Consider the following 16,588-nt stretch of genomic DNA (forward strand, 5'->3'; position numbering starts at 1 on the left):
AGGTCAGAAGCCAAAACTTACTGGGTATAACAAAGGGTGCCAGCCAAAAACAAATCCAGGTCTCCATCTTATAGTCCTGGTTCACCAGACCATCCTTACTCCACTCAGTCAGTTGCCACCAGTGCAACGTGGTGCTAGTGACCATGTTGCCCATGGGGTACATCCACAATTAGACTCTTCTCAAAGAAAGGGGAGAATATTTGCATGCGGGTTGTGACTGTCTCTTGCTTCATGCATTGGGGCTTATTTTCCTTATGTACCTGCAGGATCTCATCAGGAGCTTGGCTTCTTCTGTGGAGCAAGAGCAAGTCTATGCTGCTCAGGTGCAGTCAGGAATTCTGTTCTTCCTTGGCAGGGGTGTCACTAATCCCAGGCACGCTCCATGAAGAACTCCAGCTGAGTGCCCCAGGAGCTCTGGCTGGGGCATATGCCAACTGCCCTGTCTCTCCAGTGGGGTAGCCCGCCAGGGATGGGCACTGGGACCTTTATGGCTCTCTCAGTGACTGCATTGCCTGTGATCTCTGAGCTGAGTGTCACTGGGGACTGGGTCAGAGGCCTCTACTGATTGTCGTAACCTGGCACATATCGTTTTAGGCCCTAGGCTGCCTGGGAGAAACGAATGAGCTGGTCCTCTCTGCACTGCAGAATGCTGTAGGTATAATCCAAATATATGGTTGTTCCTCTATAATGGCTTTTGCATTTGGATTTTGGCTTTTATTACATGTCCCATTTAGGGACATGGGAGGCTAATTTAGAAGGGGAGGTGAAAAAGCCTCTCTGGGGAGCAGGGGACTGGGAGTGTCAGCGAAAGGGAGAAACAGTAGTAGGGCTGGGAGATTGGGCTTGTTAGAAAGGGGAGAGATCTGCAGATGGACACCAAGGGAGAATTTCAGATAATGCTATACTCTGTGTTCTTCCTCTGGCCTGAGGAGGATCTGCTTTTCCTAGCTACAGGTATGCAGGAGTCTGCCCGTGCGGTATGAAGTAACCAGGAGCCTTGTTTTACTGGGTGAGTGATTCCTTCTTCCTAGTAACTTTTCAGTGTCAGGGCAGTGGCTCACAGCGCTCTGACTCCCGGAACAAGCCAGGAGAGAAGGCACTGAGGGCCAGATCCTACTCCACCTATTAGGTGCCTAAGTGGATTTAGGTACCTAGACATGATCCTGTTCCACCTTGTTGGTGCCCCCGACAGTCTATAAATGTTCCTGTTTTCATAACATGCTGTCATCTTTGCCATGAAACTAAGTCACGAAACAGGAGTGAAAAGGAGGAGGACCCACTTGCTTTTTGTATTAGCACATTTTCAAGGACTGGAGCAGGGCGGATTAGGATCACATGGGGCGTGTCCACACATGGAAGCATGTGTGCTTACAGAAGCTCAAATAGAAGCGGTGCAAATTTGAGCCAGGGCTTTTTGCCTCCGCACATGTGCCCGGACATGCACTTTGGTGTGGGGAAAATTGTGCCACTTGGGGCAAAATAACCCTGCCTGGCTCCTCCTGGATCTGCAGTCAGGGGGAATTAGAGCCTGAGGCCAGCACCTGTGCTGTCCCCAGCAGTATAAAAACTGCCCTGGCAAGTAGCTCAGGGCTACTCACTCTCAGGAGCTCCTGGGGCCAGGCCAATTGGTACCTGGAGACACTACCCCTTGTGCCAGCTACACTGCTGAAGCAGCCCTGCACCCTTTACCCACTGCAGCAGGCTGGCAGTGGGGGCTGCTGCCTGGCTGTGACCTGCTGCGCACCTGCCAGACCCGGATGGGGACTGCACATCCAGTAGAGGCATCTGCCCCTCTGGGCCAGCTGCCAGTGGGCTGTGGCTGCAGAGTTGGCCTTTGTGCAGCACTACTGGCGTGTGTGCCCCCTGCCTGGCCATAGGGGCAGCTATCGCCCAGATGTTCCAGGTGTGGTGGCCTGCTTTGAACTGTCAAAGCACGTCCTCCTGGCTCCAAACGGCCAGGAAGTCAGCCACCTCCAGCTGGGTCCAAGGTGCCAGCTCTGAGCAGGCAGGGTCCTGCCACTGGGCTCCCTAGCAGCAATTCTGCTGTTCCCTATTGGGAAACTGAATAATCCCTGAGCAAAAAATCCCAGAGTCACTCTGTAAAATACCCCAAAATCCATGTTCCTCCACAATTAAAACAAAAGATCACTATATAGAGAAAGGGAGAGACAGAGAGGGAGAGACAGAGAGACAGCGATCAGTTGGGCAATGATATATTTATATATCTACAGTGTTAAAGCAATTTGGAAAACTACCAGTGTCTCTGTCATCATAATAAATAGCTATATGTTTTGCTGCCCTCTACAGAGGCTACAGCCCCCCCACAGGGGCCAAATGACCACCCCCCCTGCAGGGCCCACATGCTCCACCCCTGCTTGCTCCCCAGTCCCTGAATAGCTGCCCTACCTGGCCCCATGCCCCACTGGCTCCTGCAGCCCCCCTGATGGCTGCCCCTCTGCTCCCCCAGACCTCCCAATGGCTGCTCTGCCCAGGTCCATCCCCCACCTGCACCCTCAGCCCCCCAGTGGCTGCCCCCCAATACTAGCCTCCAGCAATTAAAAAAAAAAAAGCCTCTACTCACGGCAGGAGCAGGGGCTGGGGGGGGGGGGGGTCTGGGGCCTCCTGGCAGAGCCCCCCTGGGCAGCACAGGGCAGCGGGGCCTGGGCTGGGGCTGCTGGGGCTGTCACCCAGCCCCACTGTGCGGGGGGGGCCCAGTGACCCTGACAGCAGCTGCTGCTGCCATTGAGTGCAGGGTTTGTTTTTTTGGGGAGGGGGGGTTACTTTCTGGGATGCTGTGGGGGCAGGGCTTAGAGGCGCGTTACTTGCTGGGATGCTGGGGGGGCTCAAGTGGGCTCCGGGGCCAGGTGGGGGGTGGGGCTGGGCAGGGCAGGAATTAGGGGGCTTCAGCACCAGGGTAAGGGCCAGCCATACAGATACTCTGGCTGCTACTAGAGCATCTCTGTGGAGGACCCGGCCTCAGTTGCCTCAGGTGCCCTGCCCTGTTTTTTTTCTCTGTGGTGTTTTTTTTGACCCCTGGCTATTCAGGGGTCTAATTTTGTCCCCGTGCTGCAAATTTGCAGTGCGGGGAATATTTTCTTGTTTCTGCATGTGCCTCTTGCAGTGTGTCAAAGGGCTTTGAGATGCTGCAAGACGCACGTGTGCGCTCGTCTGGACGCTCCCATGAAGGCAACTAATAGTGCGCAGTCAGATCTGGCCTTGCGGCATTGTGGCTTTTGGCACCTGCTGGGAGCCAACCTCTCTGCAGTGAGAGGAAGGTCTGTCGGCACTTTCAGATCCTCTGACAGCACCAGACTTAACCGTCAGGATTCCCAGTGCAGTACTCAACGGCTGAAATGTCTGAATAGATCCATTTAACCGTATGAAAGAATGCAGGCCTGTTCCCTTGTACTGCATGGGACTGAAGTGATGATGTGTGTGACCTCTGTTAGAATCTCAAAACTAGCAATTTTGAAATATAAATATAGTAGCGCAGTTTAGCTTCAGTTCAAAAAAAGGCTTGATTCAACATATACCGCACAATATCCCTATAGTAACTATAGTTACCTGGCACCAGGCTACAGAACAATCCCCTTCCAGGTCTATTGAATGCACACACGTATCTTCTAAATGCAGAATGCTAATATTATAATTCTTGGATTATGTTGACATTAGATAAAGAGCAAGCTTGTACTTAATGTAGCTGTGTGACTAATTTATCACCCTAACACTGTGCTAGGAATATAGGGGCAGATCCTCTGTGGGTTTAAACTATCTTAGCTCCACAGGACACAATTCAATACTTGTATTATCCAGTCTTTCCTTTATCACAGTGCTGTTTAAGACAATTTTTTGCCCAGCCCTATTGTACGAGTGGAAAACAAGAGCCTGAATTGGTGTAGGAGCAGGATGTAAGTGTGTAAACCTTTCCATTATGAAGCTAAGGGCTAAAAAAATGAAATGATTTTTCAATGGTACAAAGAGAGCAGCTTTCAACTGGTTGTGACGTGAACAGCACCCGACAAAGCATTATTCAGGGAAAACGTTTTTCTCCCTCTTGTCACTCCTCACCTACATTTTTCAGCCAAGTGCTTTCCCCCTTTTCCTTTTGAGGTGTGCATGTGAATACTGGGCTTACGGGTGAACCTTGATTGCATCCTAAGTGTAGAGATTATTACAGTCTCTTTATAATGCATTAGGCAGAATAGTATTATTGTCCAGATACAAGATTAGAAGCCAGGGACTCCAGGAAATTCCTTCATTAACTCCTTGTATGATTCTGTGCAAACCTACTCCTAGACTTATTTTTCTCACCTCCCAGGGATGGTGTGACTGTTAACTACTACAGGGCAGGGAAGAGATATACCTTATCAACTAACTAAAGCAGATTCACCAGATGAAGTGAGCCCAGGCTCAGGAAAGCTTATGCAGCTCTTTAGTTAGTCTATAAGGTGCATGTCTACCCTGCCTTCTGTCTGACTTGAGACTAACATGGCTAACTACCTCTCTCTGACTGCATCTACATGAGACTCTGTGCAGCAGGTCATTATTACTGCGCAGTAGCTCGTTACTACTGTGCTGTAGTGTCGCGGGACACAAACTATGATGCGATGCTACTGCGCGGTAGTAATGAGCTACTGCGCAGTCGATGTCACTATGAAAGGTCTCTTCCAGCCCCTAACAACGCTGAAACTATGAAGCCGTGGGGGACTCTACTGCGCAGTATTGCTGGTTACTGCGCCATCGTTTAGTACTTGGGTAGGCAAATACTAAATGACTGCACAGGAACAACTGCACAGTCAGCGTTTCATGTAGACGTGACCTCTGTTAACTACTAATAATTGAAACAATACCAAGGGCTGTGCAAGTAGTATCATATATGCAGATAGCCTGGTATGTAGTATGTACAATTATCACTTACTACGGTACGTACATAAAACTGTGAGATAAGAATGTGGTGTGGTGCACTCTCTCTTTTTCTGAGTCAGGCATTCACCACATAGGATTTAAGAGTCAAAGAGAAGCCACACGTGGGCTGCGACTAGTCATCTCCAAAGGATATAATATCTGTATTATATTCTCTCACTGCATATTCTCTGTCCTAGGGCAGACAGAGAAGAGGAGGGTCAGGCCCATCCTGAATGATTATTCTGCCCAGAATATAAGGCATTACGGTACATGGATGTAAAACCCTTGGGATAGACAGTGTCGACCTTGCAGCTGTTTGTCTTGGAGAGCTGTATTAACGGATATCGTGTTTTCGTGGCTTGGTGCCAGGATTGAGAGATCCGGGAGATTTGTGATATGGCAGGTCATGGGGTAGATAACCCAGACTCAGGTAGCAGTCAGGGGAAGCCGGGAGCGAGGGCCGAGTCGTGTGCGAGGGAAAGGCCTGTAAGGAGATTGCCTCTCTGAGCGGGCTGGAGCGGATGCTGCACATGTGCGCACTCGCTCAGGAATGTGCCCCAGAACATTTTGTCCTGTCTGCATCTGCTGCGGCCCCTGGCGCTGCGGCACAGGGTGCGGTTCTCACACCCACGCCCTCCCAGCACTGAGACGTTGTCAGCAGGAAGGGGCTGGAAATGCTGATTCTCCCACAACTGTCAGAGGGAGAGACGATCCTGGCTGCCGAGAGGAACAGCAGCGCGGGGCCGGGCCAGGGCAACGCTATCAGCGCTCACCACAGGGTGGCTCTGTGGCATCAGATGTGGCTCTGACATGTGGCAAAACGGGGTCGCTCCCTTCCTGATGCCCAGCCAGGGGAGCTGGGCAATAGGAACCGACTGCTTGCCACGAGCAAAAGGGAAATGGGCCTGTGCAGAGCTGGGGTGACTAATACTGGCCAGCTGCTGCCAGGCCAAAGGAGATGCCTTTGCCTTTGCACTTGGCCACTGGCCCCTGGGTCTGTGCTGTGCTTGGAGCAGGGTGCCTGGAAGCTGCTGTTGTGCGGGAGCTGATCGGACAGCTGAAGCGGGGAAGCCCGATGCGGAGAATGGACATGCTGGCTGCTCTGAGGGTGGCTCTGCATACATGGGCTGCAGCCCCCGAGTTCCAGGTAATGCCCAAACCGGACTGAGCGGCTCTGCGGATGCTGCTTCCACCTGCCCCAGGGTGATGGGACATGCCGCCCACACCGCTGCTCTTCCCTCCCGTTCCCAGAGGATGCTGGTGGCTGCCCGGTCCAGACTCATCCAGATCCTCGAGCAACTGGCATCCTCACAGGGTCCCACAGATGATTCCAGCTTCTCTGCAGCCGCCTGCTTGGCGTACCTGGACTCTTCCAACCCCACTGCCCGCGAGACCCTGCAGAGGTGCCTGGTGCTGGAGGACAGGAAGATGAAGATGCAGGTGGGGATCCTGTCTGACCACGCTGGGACTACTCATCTGTCTGTTTGTCTGTTGAGTCTCACTCAGAGCCAGACAGGAGCCTTCCCCTGACACTCTGCTCACTGACTTCCACTACCAGGGGGGATGGACACACAGATAGGATTGTCCCAGACCCATCCCTCCAGCCTTGACGTAGCTCAGGCTGGCCTGGTTGCCACTGAAGGTTCATAGTGTTTGGAAAGGGCCATCTATTCAGCAGTATCCCCCCTCAAGTGACCTCTCTGGCTTTGCATAGGGGAATCTGGTAGAGCGGATGTATTACTGATACACGTTTGGATTTGGGACTCACGTTCTTCCTCAGTCTGTAATTGTTTTATCCTTCTCTCCCTCTTTCAGGCTTTGATTCTGCTGGTCAGGTACATGAAGATAGCCAGTGCCACTATCATCCAGGCCCTTCTAGATCAGCTTTGCCATTCTCCAGTTTACAAGGTAAGGAGACAGAGGCAGGGTCATTGCTGTCCTGTGGGAATCAGGACAGGTAAGCTGTCCTGCTGCTAATGTCCCTTCCTCTCCTGCTCTGCCTAGTTTCCATGGGCCCACACTCAGAAGCCAGTCCCCAGATGTACACATGTAGGGGACTGGTCATTTGGCTAGGGCCCAGGTAGTGGACCTAGGTAGTTGCAGGTAGGTCTGAATCTTTTATCCACATTCCTGAAGCCTTCTGCCTCGAGGTCCAGTTGCAGATGTCTCTAGCCACATCTTGACCACTCATCTAGCATGGTTTGAGAGCCTCTTGGAGTCTTGCTGAAAGAGTTACTTGGAGTGGGTCTACACTCTTCCCAGGAGGATGGATGTCAGTTTTTTCTGGACTAGAGAGAAAGTAGTAGCCTGTCCAGCTGGTAATATCACCAGCAGGAAGACCGGGCCTCAGAAAGACGGGTCTTGGCACCACTGGCTACACCAAAGCCACGTTGGCTTCTCCCCTCCACCACACAGCTGTGGAGGCACTGGTTGCAGGTGCAGCCCAGAGGACCTAGAAGCCATCTACCAGCTCAGCGTTCTCTCTTCATGCCTCCTCCCCACAGTATCGTGCCGATTCTGCCAGTTTGCTGAGCTGCATTGGGTTATGGCGGATCCAGCAGGAAGATCTGGAAGATGAGGTGTTTATGGTACTGCTAGAAAAGCTGCACTGCGAGCCATTTCTGGTGAGTGTTGGGCCATGGAGAATGCAATCACAATGACATTCAAGAGCTGACTTCCCTTCCACAGGGCCATTCAGGTCAGGAATCCACCCCTTTCTCGCCCACTCTAAGTAGACACCATGCAATGAGGTCTTCCCCCTCCTTTTCTGAGCCATCAATACTGATGATTTGCAGGTGAGTTCGCTTACATTTAAATAGGGGCCCAAGCCACAAAGTCAGGAGCCCAAATCCAGTGCTCTGTGATTTAGCTGATTACAGCCAGAGAGACTGGCCTTGAAGTATGGATCCGGGTCCCTAGACTTGAGCTCGCACACACCATCCTCACTCTCCTGCCTGCTGTGACATGTACCTGCTACAGCACTTGCTGCACTTCTTCCTCTGCCTGGCACAGCATCTCCTTCCTGACCCACCCCCCTCTCTCCTGTTCACAGGTAGTCAGGCAGACGGTGGCAATGACTGTGGAAGTTTTGCACATGAAGGAACAGGTGTGGGATATTGTGGAGAAGTAAGTTACAAACTAAAGAGTAAGAGATCCAGGTGCTGACTACAACCTGCCTCCATCCTACCCCATGACAAAGCCCCTGCTGTGGTCTAGGCTTGTTTCCATCACACTTTCCTGATCTTTAGGAACCTTCCTGCTGGCCTGATTGTCACCAGATCACTGTCTGCACTCCTGGCCAGAAGGGATTTGGTGCAGACTGGATTTCAAAGCAGAGGGACACAGACGGTGGGTGGGACAGTGTGGCTATCCTGAAAGGTTCTTCTTATCTCCTAATAGGCATGGGATGCTATTTAAGAGCAGGCAAAGTTATACATTGAGCCATCATGTTATGGGGCTGGGGTATCATCGTCAGCAATCCCTTGCTTCAAGCGTGATTTCTACTGAGGCTCATTGATGGGTCCTGAGGTGACTTCAGAGTCCAGTCCTTGAGCCACAGCTCTGTTTGCAGAAGTTGGAGAGTAGACTGTAGGTTGGGATCCCTCTCCTCTCCTCTCCTCTCCTCTCCATCAGAGAGAGGAGACTGAATTAAAAGTAGTTTTAAAACACAAGAGTTTACACAGTTTTAGTGGGAGTGAACTGAAACCAGATTGGAAGGTGGGGGAGACTCAAGGAGGCACCAATGATGGCAGCAAGAAGTGAACATAGTGAGACTGCTCCCCTTCCCTTCATACCCTGGAAAGGCAAGGCAGAACAAACCTAATTTCCCTTCCACTTGCATTGCTCTCTTGCTTCCTGCAGCCGGCTGAAAGAGAAGTGCAAGGTGACCAGAAGACAGGCCGTTGCTTCATTGGTAAGGCACACTATTCAGCCGCATTAGGCCCTTCAGACCTGTTGGTAGTGTGTGGGTGATGGCGTGTAGAGCTGTCCTAGCTCTCTCTGGCTGCAGCTCCACTTGCCTTTTCCTTGCTCTTTCTTTTTCCCACACAGCCCATTCCTAACCTCCCTCCATTTGCTGTGCTCTGTCTGTCCTCTCCAGTCCTTCAGCCATGCTTTTGGGTTTCCCAAATGTGGCCTCCATCCTCCTCCTGTGCATCCCATTAAAAAGGGAGCCCTATTTTAACCCCTAGTGATACAATCTCTTCCTTCTGTTGGCCTGATGCATGTCCTGCTTTCTGATCTGCTTGGGCAGTGGGACTGAGTGGCTCAGGAAACCGATATGGGAGTCTTCTCATTTCTAGACAAGGGGTATAAACGCAGCCCGGGTTACTGGGGTGTGAAAACTATTATCCTGTGTCGGTCAAGCTGTCTGGTCATTTCAGGGTGGGTTGCGTCCTCATCTCAAATGTCTCCAGAACTGGCCTCTATATTAGTAAATCTCAAACAGAGATAGAGGTGGAAAGACCTCTTCTCCTTAGAGGTGATCCCTGAAGGTCAGGGCTGAGATAGATTGATGGGGCAGCATGAGGGACCTTATTGTACCTGCAGTATCTCTCATTACTAGGGTGCCCTTGGTCTTCCCAATAAGCAGGTGTTCTTTACCCTGCTGGAGATGCTGGAGACAGACAGCAGTGAGGCGGTCCGCATACAAGTGAGTGATGTGTTTCAGTTATGTTCACGGTTTTTAGCGTTCAGCTGGTCAAGACGGGCAGGGACCCTATCGGTGTGTGTTTACAATTTTGCCTTGCAGGTTATCAAGACATTTTCCATTCTGGGGATGAACAAAAGACATGTGTTGAAGAGCTTGCTGATGAAAGTAGACCCAAAAGGGCCTCTAGGCAGGTATGGTGCAGAGCTGGGGATCAGAGAGTGACCAGGCTGGGGTGAGATGTCAGGGTGCTCTGGAGATGATATGCTGGGGTTTCTGAGATGTCTCCATCTCACCTCAGCCTGTCTTCAAGGGGCTAAGGCAGTGGTTTACAACCTTTATAGACTCGACACACATCTCTGTAACTTTTGTGAATTAAGCAGCACCCAATTTCCAAAACTAATTTATTTATTACTTGCAGAGAGGGGCTGGGCTCACAGTGGCCAGGCAGGGTTAAGCCTGAGCCTGCACTTATATCTCCTCATACCTGCTTATTGCCTCACACCTTAGGGCACCCTTCAAAAGATCTTGTGGCCCCCCAGGGTGCCCTGGCACCCTGGTTGAGGATCACTGGGTTAAGTTCTCTGATGCATCAAGATAAATGTGAAGGCATTCAGCTGGGTTGTAGCTTGGAAATAAATGATAACAGCCTCTGGGAGGTCTCATGTGAACATCAGTATCCTAAGCCTGTAGAGTAACAAATGAATCAGGTGAATATTGGCTTCCAAAGGCACAGCTCTCATCTCTGCTGTGGTAGCAAAGGGCTAATAATATTGCAGTGATAAAATAATTTCCTCCCGTCCTGCTCTCTGATCATTCTTCATCCTCTCTCCACTTTTAGAGAATGTGTGAAAGCCTTGAGAGGCCTCCAGAAATCTCCCAGCACCCAAAGAGACCCAACGCTCAGAGACTATGAGATCTCCCAAGAGGTGGTGACTGGAGTGTCGCCTCTAGCATCCTGTGTGCTCAGAGCCGGCAGATGATGTGGAGACAACGCACAGGGATTAAAACAGCCTTTGCCATTTGGGGATTTTCACACATGTGCTTGCTTTTTTGTCTCCAGAGCGCTGTGGATCTGGGGCCCAGCACACAGGAATGGGGTGCACGTGTGTGTCTAGAAGGTGCCTGGCTCCCCTGCTGTGCAAGATTCAGCTGTTGTGAGCTTGCACGGGGATAGGAGATGCAGGCAGGGGAGATGGGGAGAGCTCAGAGGTGCCTCTCTCTCTCCGACAGGATGTAAGCACATGCACGCTGTGCCAAGCACTGCTGCCCAGCCCCTCATTTGGCCCTCCAAACAGCTCTACAGCTTCAGTGACTCATCCTACCCCTGCAAGGACAAAGGCATCCTTGCAGCAGTCCACACCCGGGCAGTGCCCAGGTCACACACTCATCCCGTTCTGCCTGGGCAGGCCCAGGTCCCAGTGAACCAAATGGTACTGGTCCTGCTGAGTAGGTCTTGCTCCTGCCGGTGGCACTGGCTTTGCTGGGCAGGCCCTAGTCCTGGCATTGCCTGTAGGGCTTTGTATGTGGCAGCACCTCTCCTTGGGAGCCCTATGGCACAGGAGCAGGGTATGTTAGCATCTCCCTGCTGGGCTAAAGAACTGAGGGCAGCTGATGTGCTTAAAGCCCTCTGGTTCCCCTTGTGCAGACCACAGTTTCTGGGCCACAGTTGAAAAATGGGATTTGCTTCAGAAAACCAAGCCCCTGGGGGCGTTAAAATGGACTTGTGGCATCAAAGTATGGCCCAAATGAGTGGCCTGGGGAGATACTGTCAGCAGGGCATGGTCCTCAAGGTGCAGAGGATGCTCTAGGAGAGAATTCCCATTAAGATACAATAGCCAGGGCCAGGCGCTCTCTGGGGTTGTAAGGGGATGATAGCATCCCCCACTGGAAGGGAGTGCTCCACCTGAACACTATGAGCTTAAACTTACCAGGAGTCATATGAGCCCAGTATTCATTCCTGCCCAGGGCAGGGGGTCGGACTTGCTCAGGTCCCTTCCAACCCTACATCTGTGAGCTATGAACCTTCATAGGCCCAGCTCAGTGAAAGCAGGTCGCTTCCTGATAGCTTCAGTTAAGGCCTGATTCTGCAGACTACTAAGTGCCAGGGGCTCTCACAGCTCTAAAACTGAAGGATATGCAACAGGTAACTGCAGAGACCCTGTGCGCTGCATGGCTGGTCCCTAAAGCAGTGTGAAAGGTCCTGGATCTCCTGGGTACCTAGTGTGATCCATAGTGATGGGCCAGGTAGGGACTTGAGCAGGCTCTGGGCTCTGCAGGGCTGCTCTGCTTATCAGATCAGTTAGTCACATGAATTAGCTGTGAGGCAGCCTCCGGGCAATTCCCATGCTGACACTTCCACATTTCTCAGGCATGTTTAGCAAGATAACTCTGGACCGCAACCTCAGTGCAAGCCAGGTGGGTAATGAATGCAGTTTTGCAAATGCTGGAGATTTCCATGTGAATAAATGGACTTGGCTGTGGTAGTGGGAAGATCCAGACCCTTTGGGAAGCTCAGGCCTGCCAGGGGAAAGGCCCTGGACCGGTGCCTGACTCTTTTGTGTGTGGGGAAGGGAATCCAGAGCTGTGGCCGGAAGCAGGCGGAGTGGGGACCCAGAGATTCACAGTAGGGGAGGAGTAAAGAGCAGCCCATCCTATTTCCATAGGAGGGGAGCAGGGAGTCAAGCCATACTCCAGCCCCCATTGTGTGCCCTATGGGTCAGTCTGATCCTCTCCACACCTCCTCCCTGCACCACCACACCTGGGGACAGTGCAGGTGGAAGGGCAGGAGGAGATGCACCCCTGGCTGCTCCCCCTGACCTGGAGGAAGGAGAAAGAGGGACTCCACACCTTGCCCCCACACCTGCAAGAGGGGGAGTGAAGAGCCCCAGACCCACAGGAACACAGGTGAGGCTGGGGTGGGGCAGGGCTGCAGGAATAACTGGCAGGGGAGCAGGCAGGTGCTGGGGGTCCATTAGCTGGGACACAGGTGCAGTGAATTATTCTTCAGGGGGCTGGGAAGAAGCTGGAAGCTCCTTCCCATCCCCTAGCCAGTGCCAGGGCCAAGAAACACTAAGTGCAGAAGTGGCAATGCTGATTTTCTTACACACACACACACACACACACCCCTCTTATATACACCGCTTCCACACAGATTTTTCTCTTACACACACGTGGACACTTTTTTCTTATATACATCTTGTCCACACACAGATTTTTCTCTTACACACACATGTGCATGCGTGCACACTTTTTTCCTTATATATACCCTGTCCACACAGATTTTTCTCTTACACACATGCACACATACACACATATGTGCATGTGTGCATGTGTGCACACTTTTTTCCTTATACACACCCTGTCCACACACAGATTTTTCTCTTATACATGCACTGATTTTTTCTCTTCTATACATCCCCACACACTGATTTTTTTCTTATATGCACCCTGTCCACATGCCAGTTTTTATTTTACACACGCACACATACACACCCTGATTTTTCTCTTATATACACCCACACATATGGAGTTGGGGGAGATGAGGTTGTTCAAAAACCCAAAGCTAGACCAGAACCCCAATGCACATTTCTTTTAAAAATAATGTGACTTTTGAGTCACTTTCATGATATTTTATGGATGTGACTGGTGATAGTTATAATTTTGGGGGCTGGCAACATGTGCTGTTCTCAGTGACAACAGCTGAGAACCTAGCTGAATCCCAAGCTAATCGTGCGTTATCAGTGACATCTCTGGAGTCCCTGGTCCTAGTGACTGAGCTTCTCGGAGGTGCAACCAGTCCTGAGAAAAATGTTGGTTTCTTGCAGGAAAATTTGCAACCAAAAATGTTCATGTGAAATATTGTTGTTTCATTTTGTTCAGTTCATTTGCAATCAGCATTTGAAAAGAAATGGAAAACTATAGCGTGACACCTACTGGAAATTTTGTTTCACTGGATTTTTCAAAACTGTAAATGAAACAAGCTGTTAGGTCCAAACAAACCCTTAGGTCAAAATGGAAACATTTCACTTTGCTGGGGCAGAATTATTAAAAATAACGGGTTGAAAATTTTCAAATACTTTTTCATTTGAAAAGTCACATGGGGAAAAACATCTCCTTATCCAACACCATCTCTTCCCCCTAGACTATTAGCACCCCAGGGCACAGCCTTTGGGGCACTAGGGAGGTGTTACTGTGCAATAAAGGTATCCAGGTGGTAGCCGTATTGGTCTAGAGGCAACAGCAATCAGGACAGGTGGTAGAGGTGATATCTTTTATAAGATCAACTAGATTTTTGCAAAAAAAATTCTTTAATTGCAAGCTTTTGAGCACAAACACTCTTCTTCAGGCATAGGAGAAAAGATTGTAAAAGTTCTCCTGGGTAGAAATAAAAGTGGGTGATATTTCATAGGAGAGTTGAAGGTGTGGTAAGTTCATATTGAGTTGAAGGCATGATAAGTTCATATTTCATAGGAAAGTTGAAGGTGTGGTAAGTTCATATTGAGTTGAAGGTGTGATAAGTTCATATTTCATAGGAAAGTTGAAGGTGTGGTAAGATTACCATTGGTAAGATTATCATACCTTCAACAATCTTTTCTCCTATGGCTGAAGAAGGGTGTTTGAGCCTGAAAGCTTGCAATTTAAGAATTTTTTCTGCAAAAATCTAGTTGGTCTAATAAAAGATCACCTCTACCATGAGCACTGTGCCGTGAAGCTGGGAGCAGGATACATCCCATCCTTTAAAACCTTCAAGCAGGGTTTTAAGTGATTCAAATGAAAAGCTAGGGTATTTCTTTCTGCCTTCATCCTGTGTATACACTATGGCACAGTCAACAGCGTACTCTAAGGCTTTCGCTTTCATCTCTGGCAATACACACATGCAACGCTTACTCCGGTTTCATCACGCTTGTACCATAAGACAACACAGTAACCTCATATGCATCGATATTACTGCAGTCTAGAGACTAGCCCATCTGATTGACCAGCCTGTGTTTTAGGGAAGGTATTTTTTTCAACCAGACGTCTAATGTGTACAATATTTGTCTTGTGCTGAGCTGGTGCAGCTAGCTTGCCTCTGATTTGAAGCCTGTGGGATTCAAACACAGGCACCATATTTCTCTCTGGTTCTTCTGAATAGCGGCTATGTAGTCTTCTTGCCTGTGATCCCAATAGTTGGCTGTTTAAAATCCCTTCTGGATAAACAATAGCAGCTATTTCATTCCCAACCTGTTGCTGGTCCTGCTTACAAACCAAGAGATTTCAGTCTGAGGGTGTCCGTAGGGTCTCTGCCCATGGTGGCGGCTGGAGTTGGTTTGCTTGACATCTGCAAGGTGGGGATGGAGCAGTGTGAATAATATGGCAAATCTGCATGTGCAGGTTTACTGTTTAGGCTCCTTCACAACACTGGAGACTACCTGCTGTGATTTGTTTGGGGCCTTATATTGGACAGCAGCTTCTCCTTAGGGAAATCTCTTCTTTCTTTTTATACTTGGAGATAAAAATATGACTGATCAGAAAAGATGCCAGAAGCAAACCCTATGTATCTGCAGCTGAGCAGCTTTTGGTTCACAAACCATAGAGCATCCCTTCTGTCAAGTCACTGGCACAGTCCTGTGAATAATAGCTGGAGCAGCAAGCCCTTGATGTTTGTGCTCCAGTTTATGATTCAGGGGGCTGGGACGTCTCTCCTTTGTCCAGAGTTTAGCTGCTCCAGCCCTAAGTGGGTGATCCTGAACTAGCTGCAGTCTTGAGCTCTTTGCTTCATTTTCTCCCTACCTAACTTTGGGGCAGGACCTTCTTGCAGCGGTTTTCTGGGTTCCCCGAGTTAGGAGGGATGTTGACATCACTGTAAAATCCTGTTGGGCCAGTGTGTCTATAACTGCATACTCTGTGCTGGTGTATAGGGGGTTTTCCCCAGCTGCTTAGCACTAGGGTGAGAAGACACTAGCACCAGTAAAGCACAGAGCCCATCCCAGTCATACTGAAAGGAGTGATATTGGGACGGAAACAAGTGACTGTCCTTTTGAAACCCAACTACCCGAGGAGGCTGGTTCAAAGCTGCTGATGACTCAGAGCGAGAGATTTTGAGGCGAGACATATGCTTATATCTAAATCGACTAAGGATGCTTGCTGATACATGATGAAAAACCAGCAAGGTAGCAGCAGGTCCAGTGACTAAAGAGACTCATTGCAAACATGTACTTAGGTCTCTATTCAATGAGCTCAAACAAATATGGATCATCATGCAGGAATTGGGTATTTCTATCTATTTGCCTGTTACCACCTCCTAATTGGACTGTTGAGTCTCCTTAACCATGTTGCAGCCATTCACTGGCTCTGCTCTTGTGCTTGCAGCCTTGGGATCCTTGGTTTTGGAAAACCCAGCTCATTATATGAATATGAATATGTAGTTTAAAATATCAGTGAGCGGGGAATGGATACTCAAGGACCAGAACAGCATGGCATCTCTTAACACCCTGAGGATGACCTTCTCATGAGATGGATAAGTTAACTTTGGTGCAGTTTTGTTCTCTGAGTGCAAAGGTGTCCTATTTCAGGCAGGATCTGGCTTATTGACCTAACTGGAGTCATTCTGGATTTATACTGGGGTGAGTGAAGAATTGAACCCAGATGTGTTTGTGATCTGTTGTAGCAGAAAGGCACGTAGAACCAAGCCCTGGCTGCTGTGTCACATCCACCACACCTTTGTGAGCGTGACAATGCTTTCTTTACCAGTAGCTATGAAAGGTCAAGTTAGATTCTTGTGTGAAATCACAGCCCATTCAATTTATACAGACTTATCTTCTTGGAAATGAGACAGCAAGTCATTCTGATGCAATTCAGTGAAGTCTGAGTCAATCTGTTGAAACTGTTTTCTCCTACATGTCTATTTTCAGGCATTCATCACATGCCATGGTGATAGCGGGTGCCATATTCACACCCTTGAGGCCATGTTCTGTTTATTGACGTGGCTGATACCCTTGGTTACTGAAGAGCTGACACAGACATCCTAGTCCAGTGGTTTGGTGGTGATCC

General features: G+C 49.8%; 1 protein-coding gene and 1 long non-coding RNA gene across 2 annotated transcripts in view; both read left to right on the forward strand.

Moving 5' to 3' along the window:
- The first annotated feature begins 266 nt into the window (after positions 1-266).
- Positions 267-10,589, forward strand: LOC106737734 (uncharacterized). The gene is made up of 12 exons (XM_019494171.2): positions 267-323; positions 595-651; positions 949-1,009; positions 5,922-6,052; positions 6,157-6,345; positions 6,721-6,813; positions 7,410-7,529; positions 7,958-8,031; positions 8,767-8,818; positions 9,470-9,556; positions 9,656-9,747; positions 10,395-10,589. The coding sequence occupies exons 4-12, from the start codon at positions 5,981-5,983 to the stop codon at positions 10,534-10,536; spliced, it is 921 nt and encodes a 306-aa protein (XP_019349716.2). The 5' UTR covers positions 267-323; positions 595-651; positions 949-1,009; positions 5,922-5,980; the 3' UTR covers positions 10,537-10,589.
- Positions 10,590-12,056: 1,467 nt separating this feature from the next.
- LOC109284846 (uncharacterized) overlaps positions 12,057-16,588 on the forward strand; it is a 37,722-nt gene continuing 33,190 nt past the window's right edge. The window contains exon 1 of the long non-coding RNA XR_002092462.2: positions 12,057-12,460. This is a non-coding gene — a long non-coding RNA (uncharacterized LOC109284846). The remainder of the gene's footprint in view (positions 12,461-16,588) is intronic.

This window comes from Alligator mississippiensis, chromosome 8, assembly GCF_030867095.1.
Source record: "Alligator mississippiensis isolate rAllMis1 chromosome 8, rAllMis1, whole genome shotgun sequence".
In the NCBI taxonomy this organism is placed as follows: Eukaryota; Metazoa; Chordata; order Crocodylia; family Alligatoridae; genus Alligator; species Alligator mississippiensis.